General features: G+C 43.8%; 1 protein-coding gene across 1 annotated transcript in view; it reads right to left on the reverse strand.

Annotated features, from left to right (window-relative positions):
• The window catches only part of PON3 (paraoxonase 3), a 28,270-nt gene extending 15,171 nt beyond the window's left edge, over positions 1 to 13,099 (reverse strand). Inside the window, exons 1-3 of the mRNA XM_004767850.3 lie at positions 12,945 to 13,099; positions 11,124 to 11,194; positions 3,289 to 3,344 (exon numbers count right to left, since the gene is read on the reverse strand). Of these exons, the coding sequence (XP_004767907.1) occupies positions 3,289 to 3,344; positions 11,124 to 11,194; positions 12,945 to 13,018 (201 nt within the window). The 5' untranslated portion in view covers positions 13,019 to 13,099. The remainder of the gene's footprint in view (positions 1 to 3,288; positions 3,345 to 11,123; positions 11,195 to 12,944) is intronic.
• Positions 13,100 to 13,996: the final 897 nt, after the last annotated feature.

Genomic DNA, 13,996 nt, shown 5'->3' on the forward strand with positions numbered 1-13,996 from the left:
ACGCAACATGAATTTCCTCTGATTCCCTCCTTTCTATCTTGGTAATTCTTCAATTTCATCAATTTTCTTCCTTTCTTCCTCTTCTCTTAAGGATAGAGTTTCCCTCTACTGTTCTTAAGTTAATGACTCCCCCCACCTGCTTACGTGGTTGCCTGTTCTCGGGGACCTGTCTTTAGAACTTCAAGTCTCTCTCCTGCTTTATCCCCCATTTCTCACCAGTGCCCCCTTCGTTTGCCTGAAGAATTGCTCATTTCCCCTTCCTTGAGACAAATCTTCTAATTTTACTTCTCCTTCAAATGCACATTTACTTGCCTTCAGCTCTCACTGTCTGCTTTCTTAGAAACATCACCTGGTCTTGTCGCCTGCCTTGAACGGCTCCAACTCTCACCAATTTGTAGAAGCACCTCTATCGAGGTCCTATCAGTGCTCTCCAGAATACCTCATTTGATAACTCCTCCCCCTTTCCTTATTGTGTCTCCATGGCATCTGATGTACCCCTTTATGCCTTGTCAAGAAGTCAAAAGCAGACTTTCCAGATAGAAGTCCTGCTTTTCTTTCTGCCCCTTCCTCCTTCTATCCTCATCCAACCCTCTTTTCTTCTTGCTCTCTACTCTTCCCTTGCAGATCTTATTCATAAGGCTTCAGATATTTCTTCTATACCAATTATCTTCAGGTCTGCCCATTTACCTGGAACCTATCTCTGGAGCTCTAGCCTGCATTTCCAACTTCCTCCTCACAGCAGTTCCAAATCAAATTGACAGAACCGAAGTCAGCATTCTCTTCCTGAATCCTGCCTCATTCGTGTCTATTATTCTCAGTTAAGGGCATCACTGTTCTCCCCAGTGCTCTCGGCCAAGAAATTCAGGCTTCGAGTCTACCCTTTCCTCAGAGTCAGGCTGTCACCAAGCCCAGCAACTTAGGTCACGGTGATAATGGACAAAAAATATCAGAGACATCAACTCTTCCCTTTCAACCAAGGAAAATAAGCCCAGAGAAGTGAATTGCCTAAGTCACTCACATCGTTAATTGTACACTCTTTCTGCCACACCATAAAGAAAGGTTTGACAGTGGAGAATGCTACTCGGGAAGACAGCTCAAGGAAGACTACCTTAGCAAGTATCTTCGTAGTCTTGGTGCAAACAAAGGCACAGCCAGCTAGTTCAAAGGCTGCGTGTTCTCAAAACAGAAATGATTTATTAGGTAAGTAAGGGTAAGACGTTGCAAACAAACTTGACCTACTTTAAGTCTCACAATGAATGAAACACTTCCAAGTAATGGCTTCATAGGCACCCGGTTTTCTGTGTAAGGCAGTTGGGTAGGAATTTGTAGCAAGTGAGTGCAAGCAATTCTTTGGATATCATTTGCCACTGAAAATGGTGAAAATCCCCTAGAGGGGCAGCATCTCATTTTCCCCCATAGGTGGTGACCTGTGTGGGTGAGTCAGTGCTGAACTTCTCTACTGCCCTCATTCACCAGCACAAACATTCAGTAAACAGTCAAGCACCCTGCGCCTGTCAGGGAGCAAGTCCGGTGCTGAGCATGGCCATAGATGCTCCACAAAGTTCTGGCCACAAGGATCTTGAAACCTGGGGAGGCAGCGCTAAGCGAGCACGTCTGATATGATGTGGTAGGGACGAGCCTAGGCACAGAGAACATGAGGGACCACAGCAGAGGTACATCGCCCAGAAGGAGCGTTGGGGTAAGACTTGCCTGTGGAACTCAAGTGTGGCCACAGGAAGCCTGACAGAGAGTGAGGGGCTGGCTCTGTCATGTGTGAAGAGGGCAGGCAAAGAGAAGCGTGCCAAGTCCCACAGTGAGGAAGCAAATAGCCTGTTAGGCACCTCTCTATAGACTGACTACCAATGTCGCGCAGAACTTCTCATGAAAGCAGCAGCTTGCAAACGTGTTCTGTGAGGCAAGGAAGGGAGAGAGGAAAAACCAAGAACCAGGACTTGAATTCACTGCAGTGCAAAGAGATTGAAAATAAGCGAAAAACTTCTTCCTTAGCCTAGGAGTCATTTGTTAGTTTGCAAAGAGGGGCTCTATGATTGAAAGCCCGCTGTTTAATGTTTCTCCGTTAAAATCTCTAGTTTCTGTACGGCGACCGTTCAGTACTTTTAGATCCGGCAAAAATAGAAAAGAAGCATACAGCTGAACCTACAGATATTTCCTCCTAAAAGCAGATCAGTCATTTTTAAAAGTCTATGTATGTGGCATAACGCTGAACATCTAAATTGATAATAGAAAATTTAAGACAACAAAGGACAAGCTTTTCTAGACAGCTTTTGCTTTAGTTTTGGTTTTGCAGGAAAACTAAGGAAATAAAATCCCTCCCACCTCCCCCCGACCCTGACACATCTCACCACCAACAGCAATTTAAAATCCAAAAGAAACCTTACTATACTGTGCGTACTTGAGAATTTATAGACATTCAGGCCTTTAAGTGTTATTATATGCATCCCCTTTTAGCCAAAAAGATATAGATTTTCAAATTCATGTTATTTGGTAGTATTCTATTGGTTAAAATGGAATATTTAAGACACGCAATCCCAAGAATCTGAGTTCACAACGAAAATGGAGTCATTTTGCTTGTTCAGAATTTTGGCCACATTCCAACATTCAACTGTTCAATAAATACACAGCAATTTTCATTATCTTCACACCATATATGTTTCAACTTATTGTATTTAATTTATTTATATTTATTTGTCAGTCCTTCACATGGCTTCCTGACCATCCCAAACCCGTGAAGGTGGTATTGGAAATAAAATGCAGGCCCTTCTCTACTAGTCTTTGAAAGTTGGAAGGAATAGCAGGGAATCCAAGATGGAAAATGGGCAGGCTTTCAAACTGAGTAACATGGTTGACATATGATTCAAATATTGCCCGAATCCCAAACACGGGCAGGCATTGAGATAATACCAGTTAGTGAGGACATGACAACCGGAAACCCAGGTCCAGCAAAATAGGGCAATGATGGGGATGGACACCAACAGGACAAACCTGAAGACTCGTCTAGGAATCAAATGGAAAGGAATTGACATTTACTGAGACCCTACTGAATTTGTAACCCCATAGGGAGCTACCCACATGGGGGGCAAGCAAACCTGGGCATTCCTGTGGTAATCCCATTAGCCCTCTGGTATACTGTTTTGGCTTTTTTGGTTGACTGTTTTAACCACAGTTGGGATGAGCATGGAGGGGTCCATCAGGCAGCCCTAGTCTGCAACGTTAATGTATCTATTTGGCTATTGAGCTGAGTGTCTGAGGAGCATGGAAAATACTCACACTGGAGATAAAAGCCAGCCCACTAGGAAGTATATCAATGTCTTCAGAGCCATTTTCTGCAAAAGAAGTGGAGGATCAGGAAGATGCATGAACGAAGGCTTAAAAAGTAAACCTCCCAGGTGAAACTTTAGACTTCTTTTGGAAAATACATTAACTTTTTCAACTATTTACTTGGGAAACTACATTAACTTCCAGGAATCCCATAGGCATGCTACTCTACTGTAAAACCTGGGTCAGATTCCCTAAATATTAAATTCTTTCTTCAGAATTCAATTTTCAGGAGAAAAAAGCAAATAATGATAAAACAAAGTCACAGCCTAGATTTATTCTTTAAATAACAACTTCTGGGGTATGCCCTGAGAGATTCAATTTTATTCCCCCTAGAAGACTGACGTGCAGATGGATTTATAACATTTGGAAAGTCATCTTTGTGAGGGTGTCTTAAAGTCCTCTCAGCCAAACATCTCTCTCTTCCAATTTGTTGAGGTCTAAAAATATACCATTATCCAACCATATTGGAAATTCTGGTAATTGTTATCCATTATAAAAGCAATAGGTCTTAGGAAAGACTACCAAATATAGGTAAATTTGAACAATTTAGTTAGCTCTCTTTCTCACTAAGAGATGGTCCTAATCATTTTTCTCTGGAAAGAGATGGATAAGAAGTAAGTTATGACCATGAACAGGATGAAAAGGGGGCTCACAAGTCTCCTAATAGAGAGACAGACCCACAGAGGGTGGGGGTCCCAAATAGGCCGGACTGAGGGTAAAAGTAGTGGTTATCTAGTGTGGCAAACTGTATTTAACAAATATGGGAGAACCAACATGGATCATAGCCACATGCCCTTCTTAAAATGTGATGGTCATGTTCTTCCATCAGGAGGCAAGGTCTCTCCACTTGAGTCTGGGTGGATTAATGGAAACTGCTTTGACAAACTAAATGAGGTACAAGTGATACCATATGGCATACAAGGTAAAGCCACAACCACAGTTGCTGCTGGCTCACTCTCAATCTCTTTCTATCTCTTTCTCTCTCTCTTCTCCCTTCCCTTCTCCCTTTCCCTTCTCTTCCCTTATTCTCTCTGTCTCTGTCTCTGTCTCTGTCAGCTTGGGCCTTGGGAACCCTAAACTTAAATGTAGAAAGCCTGGGTACTTTGAAGCTATAGAGGAACGACTCTACAGGGACTACAGAAGGTAGAGAAGACACTGGAAATGTCACAGGTCACTTCATTTCTCAACCATTGAGTCATCCTAGCTGATGCAAATAGGAACAGCAATGAGCTGTGTCCACTGAGCTGTGTTAAAATGGCAAATTCATGAGCAAAATAAACATCATTTAAGTACTCACTCAGATTTAAGGTGGTTTGTTACACAGCTACGGTGACTGGTACATGTGGGGAAAAGGTTGCTTAGGGTAATGCGTGACTAGTGTGTCAAAAGGCAGTTGAGCAAAGAGAGGGAGGGAGGAAAAGAAAAGTGGGACAAAGCCAAATAAAATGCAAATTTGAATCAACAGAGTAATGAACAATGGGCACTGAAAGTTAGAGAACAGAGGGAGATTTAATTATATATTCACTTACTGAAACTAATCCCCAACTAGTAACTTGAAAATTAATCAGAGTGTTCCCTTTTCTAAACATTCCAGGTAATCAGGACTTATCTATCTATGGTATCTGAAGGACTTGAAAGACTTAGTGCTCTTTCCATGTGAGGTAAAACAGACATGGGGAGAACCCAGCAAATTGAATAAAGCAATTTAAAAAATCACATTGAATATGGGTTGGTTAATTTTTGAGCCAACTTTTTTTTCTTCTTACCTTTTTTTCTCTTGAACACTGTTTTTCGGTTGCTTTTTGTCCTATTTTCCTGCCCAATTTTGTTCTGGACACGGTTATTCTCGAGGCCCTGTCTTTGGCTGTTTCTTATACCACAGCATCCCTTTACCTCTACAATCTACTCCAGTCCCTTGGCTTCACTTCTACCCATAAGCTGTTGACTCTCTAATCTCCAAATCAAGCCCAAATCGTTCTGCCAATTTCTAGACCTTTGTATTCACCTGTACAGTGGGCATTCCTACCTAGCTGTTTCATTTCTCATATTTAACATGTCCTGAACTGATCTGGATGTCTCCCCCTTGAATCTGCTCCATTTCTTATATTTTTATTTCAGTGGATGGCACTTCCATCCCCCAAGTACCCATCCCCTGAAGTACCTGAAGTGATCTTCGATGCTTTCTTTTTCTTTACTCCCTGAATCCAAAGGATCACTGTCATTCGCGCTCTAGCACTGCCCCTTGGATTTGCACAGTAGCTTCCTAACAGGTCAGTTCTGTTGCCCTTCTACCACTCTCTGCACCTGCTGAGAGTCAGCATTTTAAATTGCAGAGTTGATCTGCAACTCTGCAACTCTCAGTTGGTCTCGTCATTCTCCTGCTTAAAACCCTGCAGAGGTGTCCCAGAGTTAGCCATAGAAATCTGAAGCTGCTTGGTCTGGATTCCCGGTTCTCCACATGCCGGCTCCCGTCTTGGTCTGTTGGCCCCCACCCTCCACTCTCTGACACCTGTGCTGCAGTTCTGGCCTTGCTAGCTGCTGAAATGTGTCAGCCTCGCTCACCTGCCTGAGCATGTGCTGCTCCCTCTTCTTCACAACCCACGCCTTTCCCACGCCACTTTCGCCTCCCCTTGCCTGAGTATCACAGGCTCTAGAGAAGAGCTTGCGGGCCACCTCCTCAGCCTTTGCAGCCTCTCCCAGTTCCCGTTAGTTCTCACAGCCATGTTACATACATATAGGATCACTTGAGACCACCTCTGCCAAGATAGTTCATTTACACCTGGGCGGCACCCTTCTGCTGACATATTGATTTCCTACCAAACAGTCAGCCTCCTGGGAACAAGGACCAGTTTTCATTCAGCACTCCAGTTTTGCACCCAACGTCATTACTGCCTTTTCACTACAAAAACTCTCAGTAAAAGCTGGTCGACTGACTAAATAAGATAAACCATGTTAGTTTCTTGATCTCTGTCTTATCTTTGAGTTAAACAAGTGGGTGTTAATTTCTGAGCATAAGGTGTCTTGAGTTGGGTGCTCTTTAGTCTGGTCCTTTTATCTTCTAAACACCGTTTAACACATGCTCTGACAGCATTAAACCACCTCAGTAATTCAGCTACAACAGGAGTGGGTGTGTTCTTGGGGTGTTGGATTTGTCTTTATTTCCTGACTTAATCCAAAGCACAGGGATGCAAGTACTTTCCGTTCAGATGTGGAAAAGAGTCACCAGCTGATTGCACGGTATTCCCACCCCTCTTTCCCCACCTCCCTCACCTATGCTGCACCTGGCATGATAACACAGTGCATCTTGGCAACAGTGGCACCTGCGGGAGTAAAAGCTCCCAGGACACCCTCCCCTGGGTGCTCCCCGCATACTTGCTAGCCTGTGCACAACTATCATTAAAACCCCACCCAAGGGGCGCCTGGGTGGCTCAGTGGGTTAAAGCCTCTGTCTTTAGCTCAGGTCCTGATTCCAGGGTTCTGGGATCGAACCCCCTCATCAGTCTCTCTGCTCAGCAGGGAGCCTGCTTCCCCCTATCTCTCTCTCTCTGCCTACTTGTGATCTCTACCTGTCAAATAAGTAAGTAAAATCTTTAAAAAAAAAAAACCCAAACCCACCCAACCCGAATGTTTATAGGAGCAATGTCCACAATAGCCAAACTATGGAAAGAACCTAGATGCCCATCAACAGATGCATGGAAAAAGAAGAGGTGGTATATATATACAATAGAATACCATGCAGCCATCAAGAGAAACGAAATCTTGCCATTTGCAACAATGTGGATGGAACTAGAGGGTATCATGCTTAGTGAAATAAGTCAATTGGAGAAAGACAACTATCATATGATCTCCCTGATATGAGGAAGTAGAGATGCAACATGGGTGGATTTGGGGGTAGGAAAAGAATAAATGAAACAAGATGGGATTGGGAGGAGGAGACACAAATGTCACAAAACAAACTGAGGGTGGCCAAGGGGAGGGGGGTAGGGAGAGGGTGGTGGGGTTATGGACATTGGGGAGGGTATGTGCTATGGTGAATGCTGTGAAGTGTGTAAACCTGGCAATTCACAGACCTGTACCCCTGGGGCTAATAATACATTATATGTTTATTAAAAAATTATAATTAAAAAAACCCCGCCCATTAGTCTAAAACCAGTGTCATGAATAAATGTTTACTACTTTTTAAACTGTCAACCCTCTATGCAGCATAATTTTGTCTCCTTGACTATTGATCATTTTCTACAGGCACCCTGAGAATATGTCACACTGAAACATTACGATCAATTAATATTATCATGATTTCCCGTCTTGGAAAGAAGATCCTGATAGCCAACTAAGAAAACAAATGCCACCTACAATATAGAAACAGATCTTGGAGATAGGGGAAGATACTGGAGAGGAAAAAGGATGGCGGGGACGATAGGAAGATACCAAAGACAATGGCTGTTTACTTCCTAATCCTGCCAAGGGTGGATGGAGCCCCAGTCAAACTATTCGAATTTCATGTGCAGCTTTGAATAGATGCCAAGGGCAGCCAACTAACTGCCTGGTTAAAACAATCCTTGACCCGCAAAGCCTTGGAAAAGGAGAAACTCAATACAAAAAGATCTATGAGATATCATTTCTGGAGCTTAGAATTATTTCGCTTTTCAAATTTTCTTCCCAGAAAGAATAATGGGAAGGAAAACAAAAAGAGGAAAGTTTCTCCCATCAATAAAATTAACCACAGAAGCCCAGATCTTTTTTTTTTTTTTTTAAGATTTTATTTATTTATTTGACAGACCAAGATCACAAGTAGGCAGAGGCAGGCAGAGAGAGAGGAGGAAGCAGGCTCCTTGCTGAACAGAGAACCCGATGTGGGACTCGATCCCAGGACCCTGGGATTATGACCTGAACTGAAGGCAGAGGCTTTAACCCACTGAGCCACCCAGGTGCCCCCAGAAGCCCAGATACTGAAGAAAACACAAATCAGAATTCTTCTTCAGCTCTGTTAACTGCCTACCAAGGCCTGCCTAAAATCCTTATTGGTTGCTTCATAGAGCTTTTCACTCATCAAATAGTTGGGTCTCGTGAAGTGTTCTCAGCAGTGATTTTTATTTAAATATCCAGCCTGCTTTGTTTTGGCCAGCTCTGCTTATTAATATTTCACCATTTTGCATCTCAGACTTTCAGTTTTCTGCTGCCGTTGTACTTTCCTGACGCTTCCATAACAAAATGTGTTGTCAGTAGATAAGAGAGGCAAAGTCACATGACAAAGAGTCCAAGGCATAGGAGAGAACCATCCAGGCTCATAATCTGGGCCTGTCACCCTTTGGTTCTGGGCCACTAGGCAAGTCACTTCATTCTGCTGTGTCTCTGTTTCCTAATCAGCAAGGACAGCAAGTAGCACCCACCTTACAGATTGGTTGTCAGGGTGATGTCAATGTTTGTAAAGAACTCAGCAGAAGGTTTATAGGCAAAGGTAATCCTTTGCCTATAAAAGGATCCCAGGGTCCTGGGATCAAGCCCCACATCGGGCTCTCTGCTCAGCAGGGAGCCTGCTTCCCTCTCTCTCTGCCTACTTGTGATCTCTATCTGATGAATAAATAAAATCTTTAAAAAAAAATATTTCCCTATTAACAAACGTTTAGTTCTCCAGATATAAGATAGAGATATGCCGATAGACACAAGAGGTAATGCTGTTTTCTTTTGCTCTCAGCCCGTTCCCAACTATTTTAGCCATTCTTTTCAAAATATTTAGATAATCAGAACTTTGATCTATCTTACAACATTAGCTCCAGTTTTAGCTTCTCAACTCTATTGGCATTCTACGATCTGCGAGTCAGACGAGGCTTTAGCAATAATCTAGTCTAATTTCCCTACTACATTATTTGGCAAGCTCCTAGCTTTTGAGAGAGATATGTAGTAAATAAGAATATTACACCACAAAACAGTAAACACATGAGCAAATGTTACAATTTTTTTTTTTTAATCAAATGAAATCTCACCCTGTACCCATATTCCGCTAAACCGAAGAGAAATTCAACCTCAGTCACTACTGGGTCTTCTGCCAGGGTTGCATAAATATTGTAGGTGGCAACTTTTTAAAAAGCAGAATATTTGGGGAAGTCCATCTGGCCTTTATTCTATACTAGTCACCACCGAATTACTCACTGCCAAGCCAGTGTGTTCCCTTTAACGTACACAGTTCTGTCACTTTCAGGCCCTGGATGGACACACAATCTGTGCTGGGGCTGGGACACACATAACAAAGGATCCAGCATCCTCAAAGACACCTTGCAGCCATTCTTTCTGGGGTCCTGCTCCACCCCCAGAATGCTGCCAGGCATGGGGAAAGGATACCTGTTATTCAAAATAGCTATATATTCATATGCTTTATTCATCGGCACCTTCTGAAAGAGTTCAGATTTTTGAGAACAAAAGTTAGGAAGCAGCCTGTCCTCAGTTCCTTCTGTTTCTAGCCAGCCCCACAAACCTCCATGTGATAGGAAGTCATTGGTCAAGGCTAATTTTTCTTTTCTTTTTTCTTTCTTCTTCTTCTTCTTCTTTTTTTAAACCAAGAGAGAAAAACAAAGATAGAAAACCAAAATAAAAAAGACTCTTATTCTACCCCTGTCTCTCTCTCCCTTTCTCTCCATGTATACATATATGTATATATAGTCAAAATATATCATATATAAAGAAATATATGCACCAAGAAAAAGAAAACACAAACTCATATCACAATAAACCATGCTGTCACCCTGTCACATAATGATAAATAAGTCACAGTCCTTGACCCTAGGGAGTTTACAGTCTGGTAGTGAGAGAGAGAACACTGCTAGCCATAAAATAAAGTGTGTGGTAGGTGTTGTAAGTGAATCAGAGTTTTAGAGCACTGGGGAGTTCAGAGGCAGGAGAGAACTTTGCAGCCTGATCTCAGCAAGCAAAGAGGAAGGAATCAGTGCCGGGGATTCCATGAGCAGCCATAAGGAAGTGAAAAAGCACATTTCTCCAGACAGTGAGCAGAATTCACTTTGAGCTGTTTGTATGGTAGCAATGCGGGGGAGAAACGGGGCTTGGCACCCAGAAAAGCAAATGCAGCAGTAACAGGAATGGGGTGAGCTCAGCCCTGTGTGGGGCCACAGAAGATGTTGACACCAACAAGTCTCAAGAGACAATGAGGGGGGGGGTGGCATACGGCTCTTACATATGGAATGGAGGCCCTTTGAGAACGGGCTTACCATACATAGGGAAAGTCTAGAAGAGCCAGTTGTGGGTGAGGGGTTTAGACTGGAAACGGAGGCCTGCAGTTTGAGAGGTTAGGGAGGCACCTGTGGAGTTTGGATTTTTTTTTTTTTTTTTTTAAAGAAATCTGAGTAGGCTGTGAGGTTCCTCAGGGTAAAGGCTAGGTCATATTTCTTTTGGTACTTGCAGATAAATTTAGAAGGAAACTGATATTTGAAGCCTGGAATACCATGAAGGAGAAGGAAGAAGAGAGAAAAGAAGTAAGGTGGGCCCCGGAAGGAGACAGAGAGGGGAGTGAAGTAGCACAGAAGGGGCATCCAGTAAGGGACAGGATGTTCTTCAAATGATGGAGAGACATCAGTAAGGAAAAAAAAAAGACTGGGGGGAAAGCCACAGATTTTGACACTCAGGAGGGCCCCTGGAGCTCTGGGATGAGAGAGCTTCAGAAAGTGGGGCAGAAGCCCCTGGCAGGAGGCCCTAAGGAGTAGCAGGCAATTAATTTAGTGGGCAGCCTCAGTTGGGTGGGTAGTGACCAAGAAATGGCATTGTCACATACGTACCAAGTCCCTCAATAAGGTGGCAGCTCCGGGGCTCTACCGACCTCACTTCTCGAGATGCATTAGTCCTTTGTCTATAGAAGATAAAAACACAGGAGGTCAGTGCATGATATCCAAAACCGATGTCTAAACATTGTCTTTAATCACCTTTTTTTTTTTTTTTAAAGATTTTATTTATTTATTTGACAGAGATCACAAGCAGGCAGAGAGAGAGAGGAGGAAGCAGGCTCCCCGCTCAGCAGAGAGACCAATGCGGAGCTCGATCCCAGGACCCTGAGACCATGACCTGAGCCAAAGGCAGACACTTAACCCACTGAGCCACCCAGGTATCCCTTTAATCACCTTCGTGTTCATTAACTGTGTTTCTCATCATGTATGGATGCTACAACATGTAAGTAGGTACCTCCTTTTATTTACATTTATTTACATAATGTGGACTATAGCAGCTGATCTCACCCAGTTGAAAGCCTAAAATGCCATTATACATGGACAATACTTTTTGGCCTGATAAATGATACTGTAGAATAATATAAGTAACTGGACAGTATTATTACTTTAAATGTACAGAATAGTATTATTTAATTTGTGAAGTATTATCTATTAAAAATCTGCACTTTGGCTCCCTTTTACTCCTGATAGCCTTGTCTTTTGACCCCTCCCCACCGAAATGCTTTCCCCAAATTCAAGTGTCTCCTAATAGCTAACCCCTGTAGCTTTTGCTTTAACTTCATTATTTAAAAAAGTTTTTATACTGACTTATTTTCCAAGTGCATAAAAGTCATCAGACTGACCACAGTGTAAACAACTGGCCAAATTATTTTTTTAATATAGTGTTCCTGTTTTCACAGCGAACCATTCTTCTAAATACCAGGGATAATTTTAAATTTTTATTAGACTGTATTCGGGAAGATTCTACACTTAGACTTATCTTACTGTCACTTCTGTAACAATACACCTTCGATCTACCTTGTAATTATTATTTTTTATGATTCTCTCACTTGGGTGCACTGGGAACAAATGTAACAATAAACACTCTCGAGTTGAATTAGATAGTATTCACAAAAGCCATCAGACTTCTCAGTAGATTCTAATGTGAACTTCTGAGATCAGCTTTTGCTTGGAGAAATAAATAAAAGCAACTTAAAGACAAGTGAAGGCAAACAGAAGCTTTACATCCACTCAGAAATGCATACTATACCTAGCATTTCTTTCTAGCCCAGTGTATTGGCTTCTTTTGAGATACTTCTGCCCATCACCACTAGATCTTCCACTTCAAAAGGTCCTAATTTTAACCTGCATAACGCTGGTGGTCACCACCTGCAAGTTTCAGCTCCTATCCCTGCTGTCTGGCTAGCTCTTTTAATCTAGGATGAGCTCTGTTTCCCAGTACTCATCAGTGTTTTACTGGCCTTGGACAATGTCTTAGTGGGCTGTAAACATCCAGCTGGCAGCCTGGTCCCCTCCAGGTCCAGCGCTTCCAACGGAGTTCTTTCTTTTCTTTTCTTTTCTTTTCTTTTCTTTTCTTTTTCTTTCTTTTTTTCCCAAGAGCAGAATGCCAAGGGCAACCTGGAAAAGGGGGGTGGGGGTGGGAGGCACGACTTTCAGAAAATAAATGGGGGCATTTCTGCTCTACCATCGGAAGAAAGGCAAACAGCTCCCTTTTCCATATCAGCGTTTCTCAAGGGATAGCTTGCTGGGTGGAACTGAGGAGTGAGGTTCTAAAAAAAAATGCCCTTTCCTATCCTTTAGGAAGGTCGCACGGGGCAGCCCTTGAAACTTAGGAGAGAAAGAACCAAGGACGCCCCCATCAAGATGCCAACTCACCTAAGCGCCACTAACCTCTCCCCGATTAGGGCGAGGCCGGCCCCAAGCAAGGTCAGCACCAGCAGCTTCCCCATGGTCTCTGGTGCCCGGGGTGCCCGGTGGCGACGTGCTGGTGCCGAGCACTCCCGAGGGCGTGGAGGGCAGGCTCCGGGCCCCGCCCCCTGGATGGCGCCCGCCCGGCCCGCCCCTCGGGAGCCGGTGCGCTGCCCGCAGAGGTCCAGGTCGCCCGCCAGGCCCCGCCCCCCGCCCAGAGTTCAAGGCCATTTCCACGCACGGGGTCCAAGGAACCCTTTACTCGCGGGACTCCTGTTCAAGGCTCCCCGTACGGAGAGAGCGAGCCCGCGGGACCGCAGCTGTGGCAAGAACACACCTATCCGTCGGTGGGAGGATAGAGGAAGTTTGTTGCTAAAAGCTGCGAAATTCAACCTCAGCTCCTCGAATGAACAGAATGAACAGAACGGGAAACCCAAGGGTCAGGAGAGGGCGGGGAGCTGAGTTCAGAGCCGAAAACTTCGCGATTCTCCAAGGCCAGACGAAAGAGGAGCCGCAACATTGATCCCGAGAGAGTGGGCGGGGCGATGTTGAAAGATAACCGCAGCCACGAGCTTTAACTCACGCTTCAAGATTTGGGGCGCGGGGCCTTATTTCCTGGACTTTCTGCCCTGTCTCAGAATGCTGACTATGGTGGGTGCCCAGTTCCGTTTGTTGACTGGGTGGATTTGCGAATGTCCGTGGCCGTCCCCATCATTGATGGGATAAAGAAGATCAGGGGGAGTGAAGGAAAAGAAGTGGCTAGGTAACAAGAAGATGAGCGAAGTGGGAAGTTAACCTTTCAAAAGGCTCCTTGACTCTTCTTTCTTCTGGGTCTTCAGTTCCTACCAGCAAAGAGTGAATTTTCCCCTCTCATCGTGAGGATTAAGTTGGAAGGAAAAGGGCTGGCTGGAGGTGGGGGAGACTTTAGGAGTTAGGACACAGCAACATAGCATCTTAAGCGTGATGTTTTTATTTACCAAAAGAAAGAAAGAATGGTTCTTTTGAGTTCAACTGAGTAA

The sequence above is a fragment of the Mustela putorius genome, unplaced genomic scaffold (assembly GCF_011764305.1).
Source record: "Mustela putorius furo isolate JIRA1106 unplaced genomic scaffold, ASM1176430v1.1 tig00003845_pilon_pilon_pilon, whole genome shotgun sequence".
Lineage (NCBI taxonomy): Eukaryota > Metazoa > Chordata > Mammalia > Carnivora > Mustelidae > Mustela > Mustela putorius.